General features: G+C 44.8%; 1 protein-coding gene across 2 annotated transcripts in view; it reads right to left on the bottom strand.

The window, feature by feature from the left end:
- Positions 1 to 23,787, bottom strand: part of LOC146859819 (uncharacterized) — a 518,852-nt gene that overhangs the window by 73,378 nt on the left and 421,687 nt on the right. For both annotated transcript variants that reach the window (XM_085643565.1, XM_085643566.1), the window contains one exon: positions 304 to 453. In XM_085643565.1, the coding sequence (XP_085499691.1) occupies positions 304 to 453 (150 nt within the window). The remainder of the gene's footprint in view (positions 1 to 303; positions 454 to 23,787) is intronic.

Genomic DNA, 23,787 nt, shown 5'->3' on the forward strand with positions numbered 1-23,787 from the left:
ACTCGACATCTAGGACAAGGACAATGGCACTGCAATAAGTAAATACTGAAATGGGCATTGAGGAAACAGTAACAGTGAGATTGTGAGATACATGGCAACAAGAAAGCTTTTGGCAACAAGACGAATGCATAAGACCAATAATAACAATTTACACTTAATATTGCTGTTTTTGCTCAATACTCAATTTCTCAACCTCTTTAATGAGAAAGGATGAAGTAGAAAACTCACTTTGCCAACATGCCTAGTCTAAAATCCCTAAAATTAAATACCTAAAAGCATCCTTTTATTGCTTCACATACTTACCCTGGCATTCATCTGGAAGCATTGTTCTCTTTGGTGCATCTCCTGCAGGCATCGCTGCATCTCATTCTGAAGCTGGCTTTTTTCAGCCAACAGTTGCTTCACCTGATCTGGGATGTTTGCATTTCCTACAAGTGCAGATGTTTCCAGCGCCTGCATTCAGTAAGAAACAAAGAACAGTTGGAGATGCTTTCAAAAAACTGCCAAAGTAATTTGCATCAACAACTTTTATTAAAGGACTAAATTATTTGAGCTTCTGGTAACAAACACGACATGATGGATTGGAAAAGGACTTAGTCCTACATCTTACCTGTAGACATAGACCAAACACGTTATATGCCCTAGAAAGAAACAGTCACCTCCAAGCATTTCTGCTCCTTTCTAATGAAGCATATAATTTGTAGATCTAGCTTTGTACACCTTAAGTTGTTTGTGTGCTCTTGTCATCAATACAACTAAGAAATGTAAAGAGGTACACTGAGAGTGATCTGGGAAGCACTCTTCAACCCCCAGCTTTCATGTGTTTGCTCATGATTTGCCATTGCTTTGATGGCATTTTGAAGATGCTTTCACTGTTGCATTGAAGTATCCGTTAGATTTAGGAGTTGGCATCAACTCCTTTAAGGCCTGGCTAGACAGTGCAGTAGTGTGCAAGTCGTACTGTTACCAATTCTTGAAAATATATATTGAGATGGCTTAGACCCCATCCAGAGGAATATTTTTCTCTCCTAACACGCTACTTACTGGCTGTTTGGAGCAGTTTGAAAGTGCTTGCTTTCATTGCTTTGCATGAGGTACTATTTTACATCTTAAAAATACACTGAATCATTACATACATATCTTGTGCATGCATGTTGTACTGAAAGGAAAATGCTACTTACCAGTATGCATCTGTTCTTGGCATGTAGAGCTGCAGAGTTGTACACTGTGCATAGATCGCCATCTGGTGTTGGGCTCGGATGTTTGCCTGCTGTTTTTGTCTTTGAAGAAGTGTTGTAGTCACGAGACCGGTGACTCCTCCTTCGGTGGACAATGCGCATGGGCATCGGCTCCATCGTTAGATTGTTTTTGCCACTTAGGGTTAGATGGAGTAGTAAGAAGTAGAAAGATTTCCATGTGTGATGTATCGAAATAAGATAATACTGGAACAGATAGAGGTATCCGGGGAGGCGAGTGGGCATGTACAACTCTGCAGCTCTACATGCCAAGAACAGATACATATTGGTAAGTAGCATTTTCCGTTCGAAGCATATGAGCTGCAAGTTGTACACTGTGCATAGACTATACATCAGTTACCTCCTCAGCGGAGGCTACCTGTGTCTGTTGCAGTAGTTTAAAATAGTGTCTTTAATGCAGCCTGGCCCACACTAGCTTGTTGTTTTGCCTGCATATCTACACAAGTGTGTTTTGTGAAGGTGTGTGGTGTAATCCTAGTTGCTGCTTTACACGTCATCTAGGGGAATGTTCCCTAAGAATGCCATAGAAGCCCCTAGTTTTTCGTGTAGAATGAGGTCTAGGGGGAATGGTTAATGTTCGTTTGGCTTTAAGGTAGCATATTTGTATGCATTTTACAATCCACCTTGCAATCCCTGTTTTGGATATAGGATTACCATTATGAGGTGGGGAGAAAGCCACGAAAAGTTGTTTGATTTTCTTAAAGGATTTTGTTCTTTCAATGTAGTAGAGTATCGCTCTTTTAACATCTAAGGTGTGTAGAGCTCATTCTGCCACTGAGTCTGGTTGAGGGGAAAATACTGGTAGTTCAACAGACTGGTTTAGATGGAAGGCAGATTCTACTTTGGGTAAAAATTTGGGGTTTGTTCTAAAAACTACTTTGTTATAATTTACTTGTAAAAATGGTTCTTGTATGGTTAATGCCTACAGTTCACTTACTCTTCTGAGAGATGTGATAGCGACCAGAAAGGCTACTTTCCAAGTGAGGAACTGTAGTTCACATTTGTAGAGAGGTTCAAAAGGAGGACCCATTAGTCTGGTAAGGACTACATTGAGATTCCACACCGGAGAGGGTGGAGCTCTTGGTGGAATTATTCTTTTAAGTCCTTCCATAAAAGATTTGAGGCCGTTGGGAAGATTAAGCAAGCTATTTCCCAGAGTCACATGGTGATGGTCTAATCTGCCGCTGGCGTCAGGGATCGAACCGTGATCCCCAGATTCCGGAGACAGTCACCCTGGCCGCGGCGCCACACCTCTTCCCAGACAAATGTCTGTTTTGTAGGTAGGCCGCTATGGCAGCTAGATGTAACCTTTTAGATGTATACGCTAGGTTACATTGTAGTAGATGCAAGAGGTAACAGATGATGTTCTGCATGGAAGAATCTAGTGGGTTGATATTATTGTGTGAGCAATAAATGACGAATCTCTTACATTTTTCTGCATAGCATGCCCTTGGGGTAGGGCGCCCAGCTTTTGTGATAATGTTCATACAGTCTGGCGGGAGATTAAGGTAGCCAAATTCTAAGATTTCAGGAGCCAGATCGCAAGGTTAAGCTGATAGGGATCTGGGTGCCTTATCTCTCCATGGTTGAGAAGCTTGGGTCAGAGGTGAAGTTTTTGATGTGGTACTACTGATAGTTCCAACAGAGTTGTGAACTATGGTTGCCTTGTGTGAGAAAGTGGCTCTGTATATACTGTTCCCAAATAGGTACAGGGTGTACAGAGTCCACAGTCCCCAGAGGTTTGGCTGAGGCTAAAGGTAGATATAACCTTACTCTCTAAAGTGGTAGCTTGGTCGAGCAGTAAGGCAGTATCAGAAGACAGTGTAAAGCATTTGTTGTGCACACTCAGTCAGCAAATGGTCTCACACACTCAATAACTGAACTCTAGGCAAATGGTTAATATATAAACAAATATATGGTTGTTTTATTTTAGAACCAACAATTGGAATTAAAATATACTTTCTCAGAATGAGATGCTTTATATAAATACTTTTGCAATATGCAATTGACTTTTGTAAACAGTTACAAGTGGTTGCAATAGGCAACACTATTTTAAACACAATAATGCATTAAGTTCAATGGAAGTTTCAAGTTATTTGCAACAGATTACTTTTAGGATTACTTTTGGAATTCCATGACTGGATCCGAGATTCAGTCCTGGGTCAGTACTTAGAATCAAGTGATAAAAGTCGACTTAATTACTGTGATGATTTTTAGACAATATTTTGCTATTTTAAAAGTTGACACTTAGAAAATATTTCATAGAAAACAGTCAATGAGTCCCTATGGAAGAAAATTCAAGTTGCAGGTATAGTATGTTCTCGTTACTTTTGTAATCCAGTACTGGGTACCTAGACTCAGTACTGGGACCTTTATCCAAAACAGGTAAGCAATTACGTTTTCATAAGTTATACGATTTTTAAAGAATATTTAAAGTTTGCAGAAATTGACACTTAGAAGAAATTTCACAGAAAAACAGTCAATGATTTCCTAAGGGAGAAAATTGGGTTACTGGTAAGTACAGTTGTAAGTATTTTTCAGAGTCAGTGCTGGGCACCAAGATCCAGCACTGGGAGCTCACCTAAGAGCAGGTGAGTATTTTCGTTTTCATTACTCGGCTGATTTTTGGTGAATATTTTAAGATTTGAAAAGTCCACACTTAGAAGAAATTTCAGGAAAAAGCCAGTCAATGTTACCCTATGAAGAAAATTGAGTTATCGGTTTAAAGGTAAGTACTCGACTGGTAGAGTTGAGGTTCTGGGCACAGACTCAGGGGTCCCCCAGGGGCAGGTAGGTACAGTTGGTTCACCCTCAGCGGCACTAGGGCGGCCGGGTGCAGAGAGAGTTAGGCCCAATGTTATCCTATGAGGGATAGGGGGGCCGTGGTTGGTGGCTGCTGACCAGCAGGCCACGCGGCTGTGGGAGCTGGGCTCCTGGTCACTTACTCAGGGCAAGTGGGGAAGTAGGTAGGTGTAGAGATTGCACTGCCAGGTTTTTCCGGTTTAGAAAAAGACTGCAAGCTCGGGGACGAGGATTCTTAAGGTGCAACCACCACTTCGAGAGGTAAGTTGGGCAGTTGGAGGATAGGTAGGTACCCCGGGATTGGGCACAGAGGGCCGGGTGCAGGGGTGCCTTTTGGTGTCGGGAAATCTTACCCTCTGTTGATCGCGGTTGGGGGGGGGGGGCACCTTGTTCTGAGGCTGCAGGCTTCTTCAGGAGTGTCGAGGGAGGTCCTTGGGTGCCGGACTCAGGGTCACAGTCGCCGTGGGGTCGGACTCAGGGTCTTTGTTCACTCCGGCACAGGCCAGGCTTGGCTGGTGCAGAGTGTGCTGGGTTCGCGGTTCCTGGCTCCTGCCAGGGATTAGAAGTAGATTTTGAGTAGAGCCTCTACTCATGGGAGTCCCAGGGGTTTAGAGTCAAAAGGTAGCCAGGTCCTCCGGGGTTCGTGAGGTTGCTGGCCACAAGAGATGCCGGGTTGGAGTAGGAGCAGGTTCGAGGATCGACAGGCTGGTAGGGCTGGGGCCAAAGCAGTTGATGTCTTCCTCTTCTTAGCAGCTGCACGGCAGGTCTTCTTTCTTCTAACTCTTCTTCGGATTTTGGAATCTGGAATCTGGGGAAGGAAGGTTCAGGGTGCCCCTAAATACTAGATTTAGGGGCGTTACAGGTAGGTAAAGGGCAGGGACCAATGGGTCCCTGTCCTGGGGTGGGTACACCCCCTATCCTGCCTCTCTTCTGTGGGAGGGGGGCAGTAGCCTAGTCCTGATTGGGTAGGGCTTCACATCTTCAAGATGGCTACACCTCGCCTCCCCCACCTGAGGGGTGGGGTTGGCAGGCTGGCACATCCCCTGTCCTTATTTGGGGTTTCCGGCCAAGCTTCCCGCCAGAGTGGGGGGTTGCAGTGGCCTGGGGAAGCTCACAGAGGCGGCATGCCTTTGAAGCTTCCCCCTGCCAATCCTAGGGGAGGAGATTTAGCACCTCGCCCAGGATGTGCATTGTTGCAGGCACAGGAGAGCAGGGGCTCTCCTACCCAGGGGTCCAGCAACATGTCTGCTGTGTGGCAGCCTAGGCAGCCTCAGAACAGACGTGGATTGTGGGTTAGGTTTCAGGGGGCCTCTCTAGGATGCCCTCTGTGGTGCTTGGTACATTAAATCCCACACTGGTATTTAATGTGCTGAGCAGTTTGATATCAAACTTCTCAGGCTTCAGTGCTGCCATTATGGTGCTGTGGAGTTCGTGTTTGACAAGCTCCCAGCACCATGTACTCTTAAATTGCAGCACTGCTCTTACAGGGCCCAGGAATGGACCTGGGTACTGTAGGGGCACAGGGCTCCTGCCTCTGTGCCCACACCACTGGCATATGGCACCAAGTTAGAGGGATGGCTGAAGTATGCCAGGGCAGTGTAGGTTGTGGGCATGGCACACAGGGATGTGTGCCATGTCGACTCTCTGTTTTGTCTTGTACCCAGACACTCAGCCTGCCAGGGCAGTGTGTGGGTGTTAGGGTACAGGGCCTCTAAGGGTGGCACAATGAGTGCTGCAGCCCTTAGAGGCCTTCCCTGGTCACAAGGCTCTGGGTACCTAGGGTACCATTTACCAGGGGCTGACATGTGGCCAGGGTTTGCCAATTTGGTTTTGAGGTTTTTGTTTAAGGAAGGAACATAGGCCCTGGGCACCTGATTGGCAGGGGTCCAGGGCACACTCAGTCAAAGTACATTCAGCATTTCAGCAAAAAGTGGGGGCATACCATGCAAGAAAGATGGCACTTTCTCAAACCTTGCCCATGTTGGAGCAACTAGGATCATTGTGAGAGAATGTTGTCGGAGTTTCCTCACCAGTAATGGAATAAGTGGGAGAGGCAGAAAAGCGTAAGCAAATTTGACTGACCAATTCATCCATAGCGCATTGCCTTTGGACAATGGGTGTGGATACCTGGATGCGAAGCTTGGGTATTTTGCGTTTTGGTGTGTGGCAAACAGATCTATTTCTGGGTGTCCCCACATATGAAAGAATGGAAGAAAAACTTGAGGATGAAGTTCCCATTCATGGATCTGTTGTGCCTGACGCTGAGTAGATCCGCAATCTGATTGTGTACACCTGGTAGGTGTTCTGCCAGGAGGTATATCTTCTGCGGAATGGCCCATCTCCAGATGCTCTGCGCTAGGTGGGATAACTGGAGAGAGTGTGTACCCCCTTCCTTTTGTATGTAATATATTGCTGTCATGTTGTCCGTATGGATTAGGACAGCTTTCCCTAGCAGGTGCAGTTGAAAAGACTTTAACGCTAGGGAGATTGCTAACAATTCCAGGTAGTTGATGTGAAATTGTTTTTGTTGGGGGTCCAAATACCCTGAACGGTATGGGTTTGAAGATGTGTCCCCCAGCCGGTGAGCGATGCGTCCGTTGTTAGTACTATCTGTGGGACTGGCTCGAGGAACAACCGCCCTTTGGAAAGGTTTTGTGTGGGCCACCACTGCAGACAGCGATGGGTGTGGTCGTCCACCAACACCAGATTTGTTAGCTAACCTTGAGCCTGGTTCCACTGACTTGCTAGGTAATGGACGTATTTGCAGTCTTGCATGAGGAACGAGGAAAATGCAAGAGGCCATCATCCCTATTAGTTGCATGAACACTCTTGCTGGTAGTGAGTGTTGATTATTATAGACAACAGTGGTTCCTAGAAGGAAGAATTTTAGAGAACGAAATGAATATAGACTCAGTCGTTACTATATTAGCTTGACTTGCCCAGACGGACAGAGGTCTAATATTTACTTAGCAATTTTAAAACAATTAGTACAGACAATACATAAAGTGGGACACAAGCCTGTGTACTACTTAGCCATGAGGTACAAGAGAAAACGGTAAACAACAAGAGGCTCAGGCAATGCCAATTGGTTTGTTTCACATGAGTATACACAGAATTGTGAGGAACAAATCGCAAGGAACACCTTTACAAAGATGTAAATAACAGTTTTTTTGTATAAGGTGTATCAAGGTGTCAACGGCGTTTTCGAACCATGGAGGGAGTAGGCGGTTCATCATCAGGACATAAGGTACATGCCTGTTAGGTAGAGCCAATTAGCCTGAAGGGAAAGTGTGGAAGGAAAATACATCAAAGAGGAAATTAGGGTATATATGCTTAGATGTCAAGAAGTTAAAAGACAACACGGTTTAAGACTCAGGAAGGTGTGAATTGAAGAACGGTGAGTGGTAGTGAGTTGCATAGTTAGAAAGCGGCATTGGAAGTGATAGGGTACGTGGTACCGTGGATTGAAGATATACGTGTGACCTGTCAAGGTGGCTAATTAGGCCAAAAGCATACAGTGCTTACGCGAGCAGTAAGGGCGAATAAGAAAACATGCTGGGGAAGATATGAATAAGAACAGTCAGATGGTACGAGAGCAGACGGTGCTTAATTTAGGTCAAGGTGTCAACGAAGAATAACCAGTGTGCGCATTACATTGTGGTATGGTTTAGAGTGGTAGGTCTTAAACCATAAGGGACGCAATAAGGTTAATTTATACTGTAAAAAGAAGGTGAGTCGCTGGTGGGTTAGGAACAGCATGCCAATTAAAATTATTGGAATCGTGATCATTCGTGTTGAGCCCGCATGAGTCGTGCACATAAATTGACAGAACACTTCGAGGTGGGTCTGATCAAAAGGTATCACGAAGGTCATAATGGTTTAACATTAAAACATAGAAGTTGATTCAGAGAACATACAATGGATGGAAGCAAACCATAATATAGGCACCACGGTTAAGTCGCTTGCGAGCAATTTCTAAAAACAAGAAGGTCTTGTCATTGGACCACAATTTGCTGGCAAAATTATGCTGGAATTACGGGACACATCACAATGCAATACATGAATGTAAAACCCAGAATTATGCAAACCACACATGCGTAATTATCAGAGGGAAGGTGGTGGGGGGCGGTGGAAAGGGATCCTGTGTCAGAGTTGTGACATGTGTGGATAAATTAAATACCTAAATGGGTTTTGGTTAGGGAACGAAAGGTTCTTATGGTACGCTGCTGAACTGGCGGCGATTGGGGGTGAGAGTTACAGGAACGCCGCTACAATGGCGGTGTCTGGGGGTGAGAAGAATAGGTTAAAACCATGCAGTGTCGTAGGAAGGACCGAGGTAAGCCAAGGTGGGCACTCACCAGTTGAATTAATCGGGATTCCAACCCGGAAGAAGGCAGGTACAATTATGTATCCTAAACGGCTCGATCGCCTGGAAGAAAGGGGCGGAGGTTAAGGCGCTGGCAGAGAGTAAAAGCGTGTGTGTTGTCCCGTTGGAGTTTTAGGACTTACCCATTAAAAGTGTGGCTCGATGGCGGGATCAGTCGAGCGTGTATACGTACCGAGTCATGCATCCAATGTTGAATTATATGGAGGCGGGGCAGAGGTGTTGATTGGATGTTATTGGTCAGGTGGGATTTGGGGGAGATAGAGGAAGGACTCAGGTTGGGGGATGAAGGAAATGAAAGAGGGGCTAACTGGTGGCAAGGAGGTGGTGACATCTTGGAATGAGCAGTATGGGGTGAGAAAAAAATATCATAGAAACAGGAAATTCAGTACATTTTCCAGAAAACAGTTTTAAGAGAACAATTTGGGAGGTTATAATAGAGAGACAATTTAAATCAATGATGTTCAGTCCTGAAGGCGATTCAGTCCAGTGTTGAGGCTGCAGTTCTAAGTATCCATTTCAATTCTTCTTTGTTCAGAAGTTTGGCAATGTCCCCCCTCTAGGGGGTAGTTTGACCACTGTGATAATAGTCCAGCGAATGTCATTTTCCGAGTGTCCATTTAGTTCAAAATGTTCCACCAGAGGTGCGTTGGCTGTTTTGCACCTGATTCTGCTCCGATGTTGGGAGATTCGTAGACAGATTTTTTGAGTGGTTTGTTCGATGTATATTTTGTCGCATTGGCAAAAAATTGCGTACACCACATTGCAAGTATTACAATTTGTAAACATACTCAATTCACTTTTTATATCTTTAAATACAAATTCTTTTCCTTCTATGGTGAAATCACAAACTACACAGTTACCACACTTGGAGTGGCATTTAAGCAGTGCAAGGACCCATAGATCATTAAGGGTATTAGAGCTTTTTTTGTTGCTGGATACTGCTGCGCAAACAAGATGGTCTTTGATGTTCTTGCTTTTCTTAAAAGCAAACATTGGACATTCTAAACTTAGTGTGCCAGCATTTAGGACAGACCAGTTCCGTAATATAGATTTGCGTATTGCATTTGAGACTGGGGAGAAGGTGGTTACACATACCAAGCGTTCTGTGTTGGATTTAGTTTTAGGCTCTAATAGGACCTCTCGGGGACAATACCATGCTCTTTTCATTGCATTTCTGACCAATCTACGTGGGTATCCTCTACTGGCTAGTTTAGTACAGAGTGTTTTTGCTTCATGGAAATAGTCAGTTTTAAGGGAACGGTTCCTCCTAATACGTAGGAACTGCGAGAAAGGTAGGTAATCTCTCAATGCCCGGGGGTGGTTGCTATCATAGCTAAGCAAGTTGTTGCGTTCCGTGGGTTTCCGGAATAGCCCAGTGATAAGAATGCCATCATTGTGTTTAATGTTGAGGTCAAGGAAGGAGATAGAGTTCCTATCCTGAGTCATGGTGAATTTCAGGCCTCCACAGTTGTTGTTGAGCCAGTGGAGAAATGAAGCAAGTGCGATCTCACTATCCTGCCATATCATAAAGATATCATCTATGTAGCGTTTCATTTTCCTATACAAGAGCTGAATGGGTTTGTGACTGAGAGGATATGGTTGGTTTCCAATGAGTCCATATATAGAATAGCCAGATTAGGGGCAAAAATAGCCCCCTTTGATGTGCCTTTCACTTGTTGGTAGAATTGGTCTTCAAATAAAAAGAAATTTCTTGTTAGACAGACCTCTAGGAGCTGGAATATAACAAGCATTTGCAATGCAATAGGTCTCGCATTAGGAAAGTTTGAGCTTTTGTATTGTAAATTGACTAATTTTTTATTTATGTGTTGGTATTGAAAATATTGAAATTACTAGCTTTCTCACGTACAATGTCAATAGTTTTAACTGTTGCAAATGAGGCACCTATAGCATTTGTAATGCAATATGTGTTGTATTTACGGGACTGAGGTATATTGATATTACAAATAACAATGGCTTTTGCAAATAATTAATACTTAAATAAAAGTTAATGTAAATTATAATGGCAATCATTTAAACTTTTGTTAATAACTCGTGAAGATTATGTTTAGTGTATTTAATTAGGCCTAAAATCCAAGAACAGAAGTTAAATATTATCTTTTTTTGTGCCATTTGTAATAAAGCCTAAATATTGAGAGAACATATTAGAGCCAGTTGTTGTTGAATGGTTGTACAGATTGATACTGTGGTGGCGGTGAGTGATGTTGTGGTGGTGTCGAGTGATGCTGTGGCATTAATTGATGCTGAGGTAGCGCATAGTGATGTAGTGGTGCCCTTGAGTGATGCTGTGGTAGTGCTAAGTAATGCTGTTGTGATGCGATAGATAGATAGAGTGCAATAGTCCGATAGATAGATAGATAAGATAGATAGATAAGATAGATAAAATAAATAAATAGATAGATAGATAGATAGATAGATAGATAGATAGATAGATAGATAGATAGATAGAGAGTGAGGGCGATAGATGGAGTGTAATTATGTAGAATATAATTATGTGGCACTGAGTGGTTTTGTGTGGAGTGTATGTTGATTTTAGTGGCGTGTAATTATGTGGCATTGAGTGTTATTTTGAGTGTATCTTGCATTGTAATTAATTGGCACTGAGTCTTATTTGGAGTGCATGTGGCATTGAGTGTAGTGTAATTATGTGGTGTGTAATTATGTGGCGCTGAGTGGTATTTGAAGTGTATGTGGCATTGAGCGCTGTGTAATTATGTGGTGTGTAATTATGTGGCGCTGAGTGGTATTTGAAGTGTATGTGGCATTGAGCGCTGTGTAATTATGTGGTGTGTAACTATGTGGCACTGTTTGGTTTTTGGAGTGTCTGTTGTATTGAGTGCATTGTAGTTTATGTGGCATGTAATTATGTGGCTCTGAGTGCCATTTGGAGTGTATGTTGCCTTGCCTTGTATTTCTCTGGTTCCTTAAACCCTTAGACGCAATTCTTTTATTTTAAGTAAAAGGATGGTAGTTAAATGGTGTTTACGGCAGGATGGTCGTTAAATGGTGGCTACGGAGAAGCGGTGTGCTGAAAGGCAAAGAGAACAAGGGCATGAAAGTGAAAGCAAGGATGAAATTGTAATGAGTGTGGCAGGATGGTCGATAAATGGTGGCTACGGAAAAGCTGTGTGCTGAAAGGCAAAGAGAACACGGGCATGAAAGTGAAAGCGAGGATGAAAATGGAGTGAGTGTGGCAGGATGTTAGTTAAATGGTGGTTACGGGGAAGCTGAGTGCTGAAAGACAAAGAGAACACGGGCCAAAGCTGGAAGAAAACACGAGATGCGAGAGGCATGTGTGTGTGGCAAACACTGGTGGGGCTCAGATCATTCTGTTGCTGCCTTGATGCCTGTGTGTGTGAGCAGTGGGGCTGTGTGTGTGAAGTGCCTAAAGGTGCAAGAAAACATATGGTTATTTAAATCCTTAAGACGCAGAATTAATGGAGCTAATGTTATCGACCTTAGAAGGATGAAAAGGGAATGAGCGCGGCATATGTTAACTTTGTAAGCGCAGAAAGCGTGCAGGACAAACTTATTATTTAGGTTGTTTGAGACTCAGATCTGGGCAAAGCTGCAAGAAAACACGGAGGGGGGAGGGCGGGGGAGAGATAGGCGAGAGGCATGTGTGTGTGGAAAACCCTGGTGGGGCTGAGAGCGTTCTGTTGCTGCCTTGCCTTGTATTTCTATGGTTCCTTAAACCCTTAGAGGCAATTCTTTTATTTTAACTAAAAGGATGGTAGTTAAATGGTGTTTACGGCAGGATGGTCGTTAAATGGTGGCTACGGAGAAGCTGTATGCTGAAAGGCAAAGAGAACACGGGCATGAAAGTGAAAGCGAGGATGAAAATGGAATGAGTGTGGCAGGATGGTCGTTAAATGGTGGCTACGGAGAAGCTGTGTGCTGAAAGGCAAAGAGAACATGGGAATGAAAGTGAAAGCGAGGATGAAAATGAAATGAGTGTGGCAGGATGTTAGTTAAATGGTGGTTACGGGGAAGCTGAGTGCTGAAAGGCAAAGAGAACACGGGCCAAAGCTGGAAGAAAACACACGAGATGCGAGAGGCATGTGTGTGTGGCAAACACTGGTGGGGCTCAGAGCATTCTGTTGCTGCCTTGATGCCTGTCTGTGTGAGCAGTGGGGCTGTGTGTGTGAAGTGCCTAAAGTTGCAAGAAAACATATGGTTATTTAAATCCTTAGACGCAGAATTAATGGAGCTAATGTTATCGACCTTAGAAGGATGAAAAGGGAATGAGCGCAGCATATGTTAACTTTGTAAGCGCAGAAAGCGTGCAGGGCAAACTTATTATTTTGGTTGTTTGAGACTCAGAGCTGGGCAAAGCTGCAAGAAAACACGGAGGGGGGAGGGCGGGCTGTGTGCTGAAAGGCAAAGAGAACACGGGCATGAAAGTGAAATCGATGGATGGCAATGCGTCCGTGAGACTAGCCCTGTGGTGGGGGAGGGACAGTTGCGAGAGGCGCCATGAGGAAACAATCTCTCGGCATGCTGTGGCGGGGGAGCTCATTCGAGGCGGGGGAGCGGACCCTTTGAAGTATGATGCCGAGGCTGTGGCTACACGTGCACGCGCCAGTGGGCTGAAGCGCTTCCCCAAACTGATTACATGGCGGCACGATGCACGTGATTGTGCGCATGCTCGCCATACAATCCACTTTTGGGAGCACTTTGAAATGCCCCTCTTACTAGAGTCTCGCATAGCGATTGCATAAATGTGGGGACTTGTGAGTGTTGAGGCTGAAATCTTTGAACTAGTGTTTGTATAGCACTTATCCTGGTTGGGTTGGAATATGCTAGGGCTGTGGAAGTATTCACTGTAGCTCCTAGATATTATTGTACTCTGGCAGGTTGGAGATGGGATTTGCCCAAATTTATTGTGAATCCCAGACTGTGAAGCAGCTGTATTGTACGGAGTGTGTGTTGAACACTGCTGTTGTGGGACTTTGCTTTTATGAGCCAATCGTCCAGATAAGGGAAGACATGAATTTGTTGACTTCTCAGATGGGCTGCAACCACTGCGAGGCACTTGGTGAAAACCCTGGGGGCCGCGGTGACTCCGAATGGGAAGTAGGCGTCCTTTAGATATAGGGTAGAGAGAAAGCCGCCTTGCTGTAGCCGCGGAAGCACTTGTTGTAAAGTGATCATGTGGAAGTGATTTGATTGAATGTAAAAGTTGAGCGGTCTGAGGTCCAGTATTGGCCTGAGAGAGCTGTCCTTTTTTGGGATTAGAAAATAAGACGGTATAGACCCCTGTGCCTTGATGAGGTACGGGAACTGGCTCTATTGCATGTTTTTGTAACATTGCTAAAACCTCCTGTTTGAGGAGCATCAGATGTTCTGATGACATTGGGCGCTGTTTGGGCGGAATGTTGGGAGGAGTAGAAGTGAGTTCCAGGCAATAACCATATTGGCTAATTTGTCTTACCCACTTGTCTGTTGTGATGGAATTCCAGACAGGCAGGAACTGTGAGAGGCGTCCCCCGACAGGAGTGGGATGATCGGGGGAAGCTCAGGGAAGTCACTGTTTGGTATTAGGGGAGTTGCGGGTGTTGTTACCACTGCCTCTACCCTTGTTGTTGTTCCCCCTGTAGCCTCCTCTATTGTATCCCCTGGAAAGGAGCCCTGATTGGGACTTTATAGGATGAGGACAGGAGTTCTGGCGTATTTGTCTTGGAGCCTGCCCTATAGAAAGAGCGACGAAAGGAGCCTCTAGTAGATGGTGACTGTAGGGCTCCCATAGACTTCGCAGTCTCCGTGTCCTTTTTAATCTTTTCTAAAGATATGTCCACTGTAGGGCAAAGATGTGCTCCTGGTCAAAAGGTTGATTAAGGATGGTATTTTGTACCTCCTGTTTAAAACCAGATACCCTGAGCCAGGCTTGTCTGCGTAACAAAACTCTGGTATTTATTGTGCGAGACGCAGCATCGAGTGCGCATTTGATGGATGTATTGGTTATTAGTTTGCCTACCTGTATAAGGTCATTGGCTTTGTCCTTATATTGTTGAGGTAGGTGTTAAATGAGCTTTTCCAGCTAATCATAGTGGGCCCTATCATATCTTGCCAGAAGGGCTTGTGTGTTGGCTAGTTTCCATGAGTTTGCACCTTGAGACGCCATACGTTTACCGGACGCATCTAATAATTTAGATTCTTTGTCAGGAAGTGGTGTGTCATCTGCACCCTGAGAGTTTGCCCTCTTACGTGCATTCTCTTTAACCAGTGAATCTAAGGGAAGTTGACCCTTGATCTACATAGGGTCAGTGGGAGCTGCTTTGTATTTCTTATCTATTCTGGGGTTAAGAACCATAGCTCTAACTGGGTCTTTGAACACCTCAGGAGCGTGTATAATAAGACCTTTTAACATGGGCAAGACTTTGGTAGATTTTTGTGGTTGGGCAAAAGTCTCCAGTAGAAAATCCTCTTCTACAGGATCTGAATATAATTTGACCCCATGGCATGTTGCGGCCCTATTGAACAGCTGGGCAAAACCAACATTGTCATCTGGCAGAGATGGTTTTGAGGGGTAGAAATCAGGATCATTATTTAGATCAGGATCAGTACTATAGTCATGCCAGGCTCTGGATCCTGTGGTGGGTCATCAGGATCCTCAGTGTCAACTGGTACTAGGTCTTCATCCGCCTGTCCATCTGCATCGTCACTATCCTCTGGTTGTGGAGAATGTGGGGGAGAAATGAGTAAATTAGGGTTAACTGGTGGAGGAGGTGAAGGTGGTGGTGAAGTATTAGTAGCTATGTGTATTTTCTTTGGAGGAACTTGAGCCTGTGGCAAACGTTCTGTTTTCCTCTTTGTCGGTAGCTTGTTGACTATATGACCAGTCTTTGGGTGAATTAAGATGGTATTTTGCTTTGGATCGGGAAAGAAAAGCTCTTCAGAATTGATAATTTTCTTCGGCATCGAAGATTTCTCTTTGGAAACTGTTCTTGGTTGTTTAGGGACAGTGTCCGGGACTGAAGCTTTCCATGGTTCCAAGGCCTTCGGTGTGGGTTGTTTCAGCTCTGGAGGTGTTTGTTTAGGAGGCTTAGTTGTATGAGCTTTGTCCTTTAATGTTTTCCGCTCCGAGGTTTTCGGTGCCGAAGTTTTTTCTGGTTGTTTCGGTACCGAAGTTTTCTCTGTGTGCTTCGGTGCCAATGCTATATCCGGCTGCTTCGGTGCTGAGGGATCTTTTGTGGATTTCGGTGCCGAATGTTTTTCTAGTACCGGCGGAGGAGGGCGCAGCAGCTCGGATGACTGAGATTTCGGTGTCGAAGATGGCTTTTCGGAACTGGTTGGTTGGCTCGAGCCAGAAGGCTTTTCTTTGTCCTTCGGTGCCGGGCCTGTAGGCGGGTCGCTCGAAGTTTTTATGCATGGTGGACCTGAGCCCGTAGGCGAAGGTGTCACCGGAGCCGTTGGTATGAGCTTGGATGGGGCGGGGGTCTCAGTACTCACGTCCCTTTGAGCAGGGGTGATGCAGTCTTTGGCGTCGGAGACATCTACTTCGGAGTCCGGGACCTGTTCTTCCTGTTCTGGTTCTGGAAGGCTATCGGGACCTGGATGGAAGATGTCCAGAATGGAACCTGTGCCTCTGGACATCTCATGGCGTCAAGCTCGACGATCCGGGATGGTCTTTTTGGACTTGAAGGACAGACAAGCCATGCAATCGTCCTCTCGATGTTCTGGAGAGAGGCACAGATTACAAACAGGATGGAGGTCCGAGTGTGGGAACTTAGTACCACACTGTGAACATTTCTTAAAGGGAGTCCGTTCCATCGACGTCCGTTTTCAACAGCGCGGGTAGGCCTAGCGGCCCGCGTCGAAATCCACAGGCGTCGAAGTTAAATGGAAAGTTGTCGAGGGTGCGCGTCGAAGGCACGCGATCGAGACAATACCGTCGGTTAACTGTGAATGCGCGTCGATAACGGGGGTTCGATAACAACATCCACCCGGAGCGCAGCAAGTCACATCCGAACCCGATGGCGGAAAAAAACAATCTAACGATGGAGCCGATGCCCATGGTCCATCGAAGGAGGAATCACCGGTCTTGTGACTACAACACTTCTTCGAAGACAATAACAACATGCAAACATCCGAGCCCAACACCAGATGGCGATCTATGCACAGTGTACAATCTGCAGCTCATATGCCTCGAACACTACTTTTACTACATTCGACTTTTAAAAATGTTTTCGATAGCACTTTTGCATGAGTCATTACTCCTCACCACGATTAAACTCCACCATCTTTACTAATGCAATTACTACCCCCATCGCTCCCTTCATTACCACAACCACCACTCCTGCTATTACCACAATAGCCGTAACTGCGGTCATTACCCTACCTATTATTATCATGACAACTACTACTACAACAGTATTTATGCATGCCAGTCTTTGCAAGCTTTACTACACCTAGGCCAGAGTTACTGGCTTTATCAGTGCATGTGTTACACTGCAGATGCAACAAGAGGCATAGTTTTAAATTGCCACCCAACTTGTACTTTTTAATCTATTCACTTTCCTGCTACAACACGTTAATTACTGGTTTATGGTTTTACAGCTTGCTGTGTGGATACTTAAGGTGCCCTTACAAATGAAGAGACACCGCTATTCAATAACGACCCGTGGTCATTTGTTTAACACTGCAGTCATGATAACATAATGGATATTTACTTGTTCAGTAAGTAAAGATGTGTAGGCACACAGGCTTCTCAAAGAGTAGAAAAATACTCGCCTATTGTCGATAGTATAGACTATAAAATAACAATAACAAGGGGGGGGGGGGGCGGAGCAAACCACGCTCGTAGATGGCTGCTCTGTCTAACCACACTCGGAGATGGCTGCTCTGTAAGAGAGCTCCTCTGGTCGGGTCCATATCCTGCACATATCCTGCGACCAAAGCTGCAAAATGGTCTTCTAAACTGGAAAACTAGACTTCGAATAGAAGCAGAGACCTGTGTACCAAGTTACGCCGCTGAAAATCATGACATAAGAGGTTTAGACCGCTGAATGGCCTGAACTATGATGCTGCCTGTGACACTGTGTTGTGTACTACCGGTGAGCCAATTACGCGAGACCCGAGGACAGAAAACTAGAGGGCCTTCCTGCTGGGCCGTACCCCTGCACAGATACGATGGGCTGTGTGTGGGTCGACGAATGCTGCGCCTAAATGCTCATCGCTCCCTATTAAAGAATTGGACGCTTTAGTGTGAAGACAGAAACCACTGTGCGTCCCAAATACCATCACTGCTACGGGGGCGACTGGTGTGTTTGTGTGAGTATGCAACCCCTGAATACAGCAGCGTGGTGAGGAGGCCTGGGGCGGAGATCACCGCTGAGGTCCTTATTACTCCTGGAGGACTGCGAGGTCCGAGACAGGCACTGAGAGGTCCAGTGACACGACCCACACCGCTCCACGACAAAAAGATGGCAGAGCAGAGATAGAGCAACTCCCGTTACGAGAGAGCCCCGATTGCTGACATTAAGTGCTGCAGAGGAACAAATCGCACTTCCAGCATGCAGGAGCGCTGCCTAAAACTGTAAGTTGTTTGCACCCCTATATAAAATGTGGGGGGCGGAAGATATATGCGAGGAGGAGAGCTGTTTGCGCCAGGGTCACGTCATGCAATACTGACCTTCTATAAACTGGTAACTCCGGAGACCTGTGGAAACAGAAACTAAAATTGCCTTTACCACTTTACAAGGTGCACAACCTGCAAACAGACTCATAACAACAGTTGCAGACTTCACAGCCCACAGACTGAGATAAGCAGACATACCACATCAATACTGTGGCCTGTCTTGGGTAGTTGTGCGACTCGACCCAGCGGCACTGTGACCAACGCTACACCGTAAGAGCTTCTAAAATATTATACCTTAGACTAAGGCACACGCAATACAGTTGGACGAGTGCTGGTGTAATATTCCTAAAGACATATCTTAAGAGCGCGTTCCAAAGGTAAGCGCGCAAACGAACAGGGACAGGACAAACCCAGAAACCACACCTAATTTTTACCCTCGCGTTCGCACCATGTAGGCCGCCAGCTACCACCTGAAGGTCCAAAGATTAACATCTAATCAACTACCGGCTATTGCTACTAAAACGGGGAAACCAGAAAAAAATCAGCCCAAATTGCATTTCAAACAGGTGAAGAAAGGAACAGAAAATACTTTGGAAGACCCAACCGGCAACCAGTCGACTACGTCACTGGGGAACCCTGACACAACGGTGGATTTCCAGGCTATGTTTATAACGATTCAGTCTACATTATCGGACATTGATGGGAAAATAGATTCACTGACATACAGGGTCGACCGCATGACTGAACGCCTGGACAGGCACACGGAGAGAATAGATATGGCAGAACGCCGTATTTCTGACACAGAAGACATACAGCACCAACTAGAGACGAAACAAGCGAAAACAGATAAGATCATAACAACGTTACTGGCGAAAACTGAAGATTTTGAAGCGCGCTCACCCCGTTATAATCTACGCTTTATGGGGATCGCAGATACAACCAACACGGGCAATATGGAATGATATATTGAAACTCTACTAATCAAACTTCTTGGCAGAGAAACATTCTCAGATGTATTTATTGTAAAAAGAGCGCACAGATCCCTGGTGCCAGCACATCCACCAGGGGCAAGACCACGGCCAATAATTGCGAAACTCCTAAACTATTGAGATAGGGATGCAGCACTTTGTAAAGCCTGTGAACTGGGTACCCTAAAGCATGAAGGTATGGACATCTCCAACTCTCCAGATTTCACTTCCCAGGTTCAAGAGGCCCGCAAAAAATTAATAGATGTTAACAAGAAATTGCGAGAAAATAACATCCCATACGTGATGATATACCCGGCTCGCTTGAAAATAACAGAAGTGGCAAGAACAAGATCTTCAACGAACCCAAAGATGCACTCAAATACTTACAAACGAAACTTTCACAGACTACACGTTGAAAATCTCCTAGAGGCGCATAGGAAGAACAAGGGACAACATTGGATGTTGAATGAAGTCTATAATTGCCTCTGTTTGAATTCTGCCATTGGAGGCGGATTCCATGGTTCATCTCCAACCGAATATTATCTGGACTCAGATGAGTACTGGAAATGTATGATTGTCTGTGCTTTAGTACATAGACCAGAACGTGATAACGCTCAATTGTATAGTGATAATATACATACCTCAGCTGCAAAGGTAATCCGTTTCACATATCGATAATGTTTTATTGCTATCAGGTCGCGTTGGAAATATTATGATCATATTTATCCTTGCATGATTGGACTAATGACCCCCCGAATGACATTGTCATCGGGGCTTACAGCAGGTTGCTCCCGCCACCGTTATGTACACCACAACCTAGTCCTTTGTTAAGTTTTGAAATGTTTTCGGGAGGGGGACATTACTATCTGTTGAATGGGATTGTCTTCGCCATAATTGGGATGGCGAAGTGGGAGGGGGGAGGATGGGTTAAGAAACTCACAAAAACAGTCACTGCAAGAAAATCAGTTGTAATCTTTATTATGATATACACATCACTGAGAAGACCTCAGACATATAACAACACAACAATATCTAGTAAGACAACGACCATGAAAAAGTTTACATTTATGACATGGAATATACGGGGCCTAAAAAATTTGGAAAGTTTTTACGTATTTAGATCGGCATAATATAGACGTTGTCTGCCTACAAGAGACACACCTCACTAACAACACAAAGTGCAGAATAGGAGCCAGATGGGCCACATATAGGTTAGCCTCTTCATACTCCACGTATGCTAGAGGTGTATTACTACTGATCAAAAAGTGAGTTCCCTTTAACTTATTGCAATCTCTTAAAGATGACCAAGGGAGATATGTTATACTATAGGGCGACTTTGGGGATACACTCATGACTATAGTTACGGCCTACAGACCCAATATAGATGACCCCTATTTTTTCGCAGAAATATGGGCCAAACTTAGATCGCTTCCATATATAGCGATCTATAGGGGGGTGACTTTAACACTTGCATTGATCCAATTATCGATAGATCCACTTACAACTATAGGTACGGGAAACACTCTACCACGATACTTAAGGACAGTATGGGAGAACATGATAGGATAGATCTATGGCGAATACGTCATCCCCACCACAGAGATGGCACATGCATATCTACTACACACAACACATGGTCGCGAATTGACTTCTGGCTGGCCACAGCAGATGTAAATGGATGGACCACAGCAATAACACACATGCCTAAAAACTCTCTCAGATGATGCACCTCTTGGATTGGAACTTGCCATTCCCACCCACACTCCGCGCCAGTACACATGGCGCTTACAATCCAGCGCGATACAAGACCATGTTTTAGAATTGAATTGCGACAAGCAATTATTGATTACTTTGACCATAATCTCAAATCAGTGGACAGTGCTAAGGTGGTATGGAAGGCATTCAAGGTAACGATCCACAGCTTCTGCATCGGCAAACACGCTGGTATTTTGAATGATATCCAAAGACAAATGGCCAAAATTGAAGAGCACATTGCGAAACTGTAAACTACATATGCTAACACACTAGACCCTTCACTGCTAGCGACTATTAGGGGTAAGATTGATACATATCATGAGTTCGCAGAGAGTGAAATTAACTATATATCACGTAGGCACACGGCTCGAGTTTACGGAGAGGGAGGCAGGCCAGGAAGAACACTTTCCAGCAAGATAAGGCCCATGCACGCTACCTCCTACATAACGCAGATAGTGGACGATCAGGCTACAACTTTATATGACACTCCCGCTATCAAACAATGTTTTTCAAACTACTACACAAAATTATATACTGCAGGGACAAACACAAATGCTAGTGAAATAAATCAATACCTAGATGATATAGCCCTAGCCTGGTTAGCTGATGAACACAGGGAATACTTTAGACATCATATAACAGAGATGAGGGAAGCTATAAATTCCCTACCAAATAATAAAACACCAGGTATAGATGGATTGCCCGGAGAATTCTATAAAGAAGATAAAGACCTCTTACTCCCTCACTTAGCAGCTATGTATGAAGAGGCTTACGAAGACTGCATCTTACCCCCTTCTTTAAGGGAGGCACTATTAAGTACTCTCCTTAAGCCGGATAAAGATCCGCTTAAATGTGAGTCGTACTGCCCACTTGCATTAATCAACACAGATGCCAAAATACTGGCCAAAATAATTGCTCTCAGACTCAAACCACTGATGCAGAACCTGGTTCGGCCAGATCAGGCAGGATTTATCCCGACACGATCAACACCACAAAATATACGGACGCTATTTGCATTGCTACACTAATTGGATCCAGAACTGCCGGCTACTGGAGTTCGATACAGTGGAATGGCTGTATATGCTCCAGGTTCTACGACATAAGGGATTCCCGGAGCAGTTTCTGAAATGGATATTATTATATACGAAACCATGTGCACGAATATGTGTGAATGGTATTATATCTGACCCAATTAATATGTATTGAGGGACGAGACAGGGCTGCCTGCTGTCGCCCCTCTTATTCACACTGGCACTAGAACCCCTTGCGTGCAAGATACGTCAAAGACATGCAGATACGGCACTACCGTTTCTACAACGACCCATCACTATATCGTTATACGCAGACGACATGATTCTGTACACCAGACACCAGACATCTAGACACACATTGACACAAACTTATCTGTGAGTACATTCGAATTGCACAGTTCTCTGGCCTAAGTATAAACTGGAACAAATCGGTGATAATCCCACTCACCCCAGCAACAACTAAACCGACACTCGACTATCCACTACAATGACAGACCGACCCAATTAAATATTTAGATATTTCGAGACCCAGAACTAGTACTGACAGAAAACTATGGCACAGCAATAGCTAAACTAGAAGATCTAATAGACAGATGGATCAGATTGCCACTATCGCTTGCTGACAGAACAGCACTACAAAAAATTGTGATTATGCCTAGGTTTCTTTATTTATTTATGAATATACCTATATGGATCCCACTAGCACTATTTACCAAACTACGAACGGCAATGCTGCGGTTGACATGGGCTGGAAAATACGCATGGGTGGGATGGAGTGAATTGACTAAACCTTACACATTTGGGGGCTTTGGAGCCTCGGATATTCAACTTTATTATTACTGTGCACAGGCACAGCAAGCCCACTATTGGCTACACTCACATGGACACATACAACACATAGCTGTAGAGTACGAAAGCATGCACTCCATTCCATTGCCTACACTCATCTCAACACCGAGAACAAGTGCCCTGAATACAGAAATAAACCCAGCGCTCTGTACCTCAAGAGCATGGCATACGCTAGCGAAATGTGCACACAAGATACCAACATATCACACTCGCTCTGCCACTAAGACATCACCCACAACTCACAGTAATGCAAGAAAGCAAAATTATGCATCTACTAAATGAGATGGGATTCTATACTAAGGGGGATATCTTCCCGAATAAAACTTGTATATCACAAGACGATCCAGCCCTAAGCATACATCGTACCCCTCAGAAAATCTTTGCATATTTATGACTGCGCCTAAAGCACTCTATCCATCATTCCCGGAAGAACCACCGAAACATAATACACTACAGGCTCTTTGGACATCTACAACATGGCAGGGTCTATTTTATGTATTTATTAAAAAGGTTTTATATAGCGCTGGCTAGACACGGAGGTATCGGAGCGCTTTACATGAGTATCAGACCATAATTGCAGGTTATATCGTTACAAAGGTTACAAAGTTATTAGAGCCTGGCAACATAGTGACAAGTAAGGTTGAGACAAACAAAAAGGACTTATACGTAAGGAAAGAAGCAGACAAGGGGAGAGAACCAGGGGAGGGGGTAAGAGCAGGGGAAGTAGACAGAGAATGGAGGAGGGAAAGAGGAGGGGAGGGTGAGAGACACAGCATGGAAAGAGGAGGGGGAGGGTGACGGGGACACAAACCGGTAGACGAGTCCGAGCTGCGTCCAAAGTCCAGTAAGATGTGATCCAAGGGGAAGTGGTATCAATTCCCCATCTCTGTTGCGAGAGGCTCTCTATACGCAGTGGACTGTCTCAGAGGGGCATCTGAGACTCCAAGGCCTACATACTGGATCCTTCCCCAAAAAGGGGAGAGGGAGTGCTTTGGCAAGGGGTGCCATGCCATACCTCAACTGTGAGTGGCTCCCTAGGCGCTGTGATGAATGGGATGAATATTTCCAACAAAACCTCTCTAACAGCGTTGCTAATGGACCCAGAAAGTTTGGGGGAGTAATTGGATTCAGTTGTGAGAAT

Source organism: Triturus cristatus, chromosome 3_1 (assembly GCF_964204655.1).
Source record: "Triturus cristatus chromosome 3_1, aTriCri1.1, whole genome shotgun sequence".
Classification (NCBI taxonomy): Eukaryota; Metazoa; Chordata; class Amphibia; order Caudata; family Salamandridae; genus Triturus; species Triturus cristatus.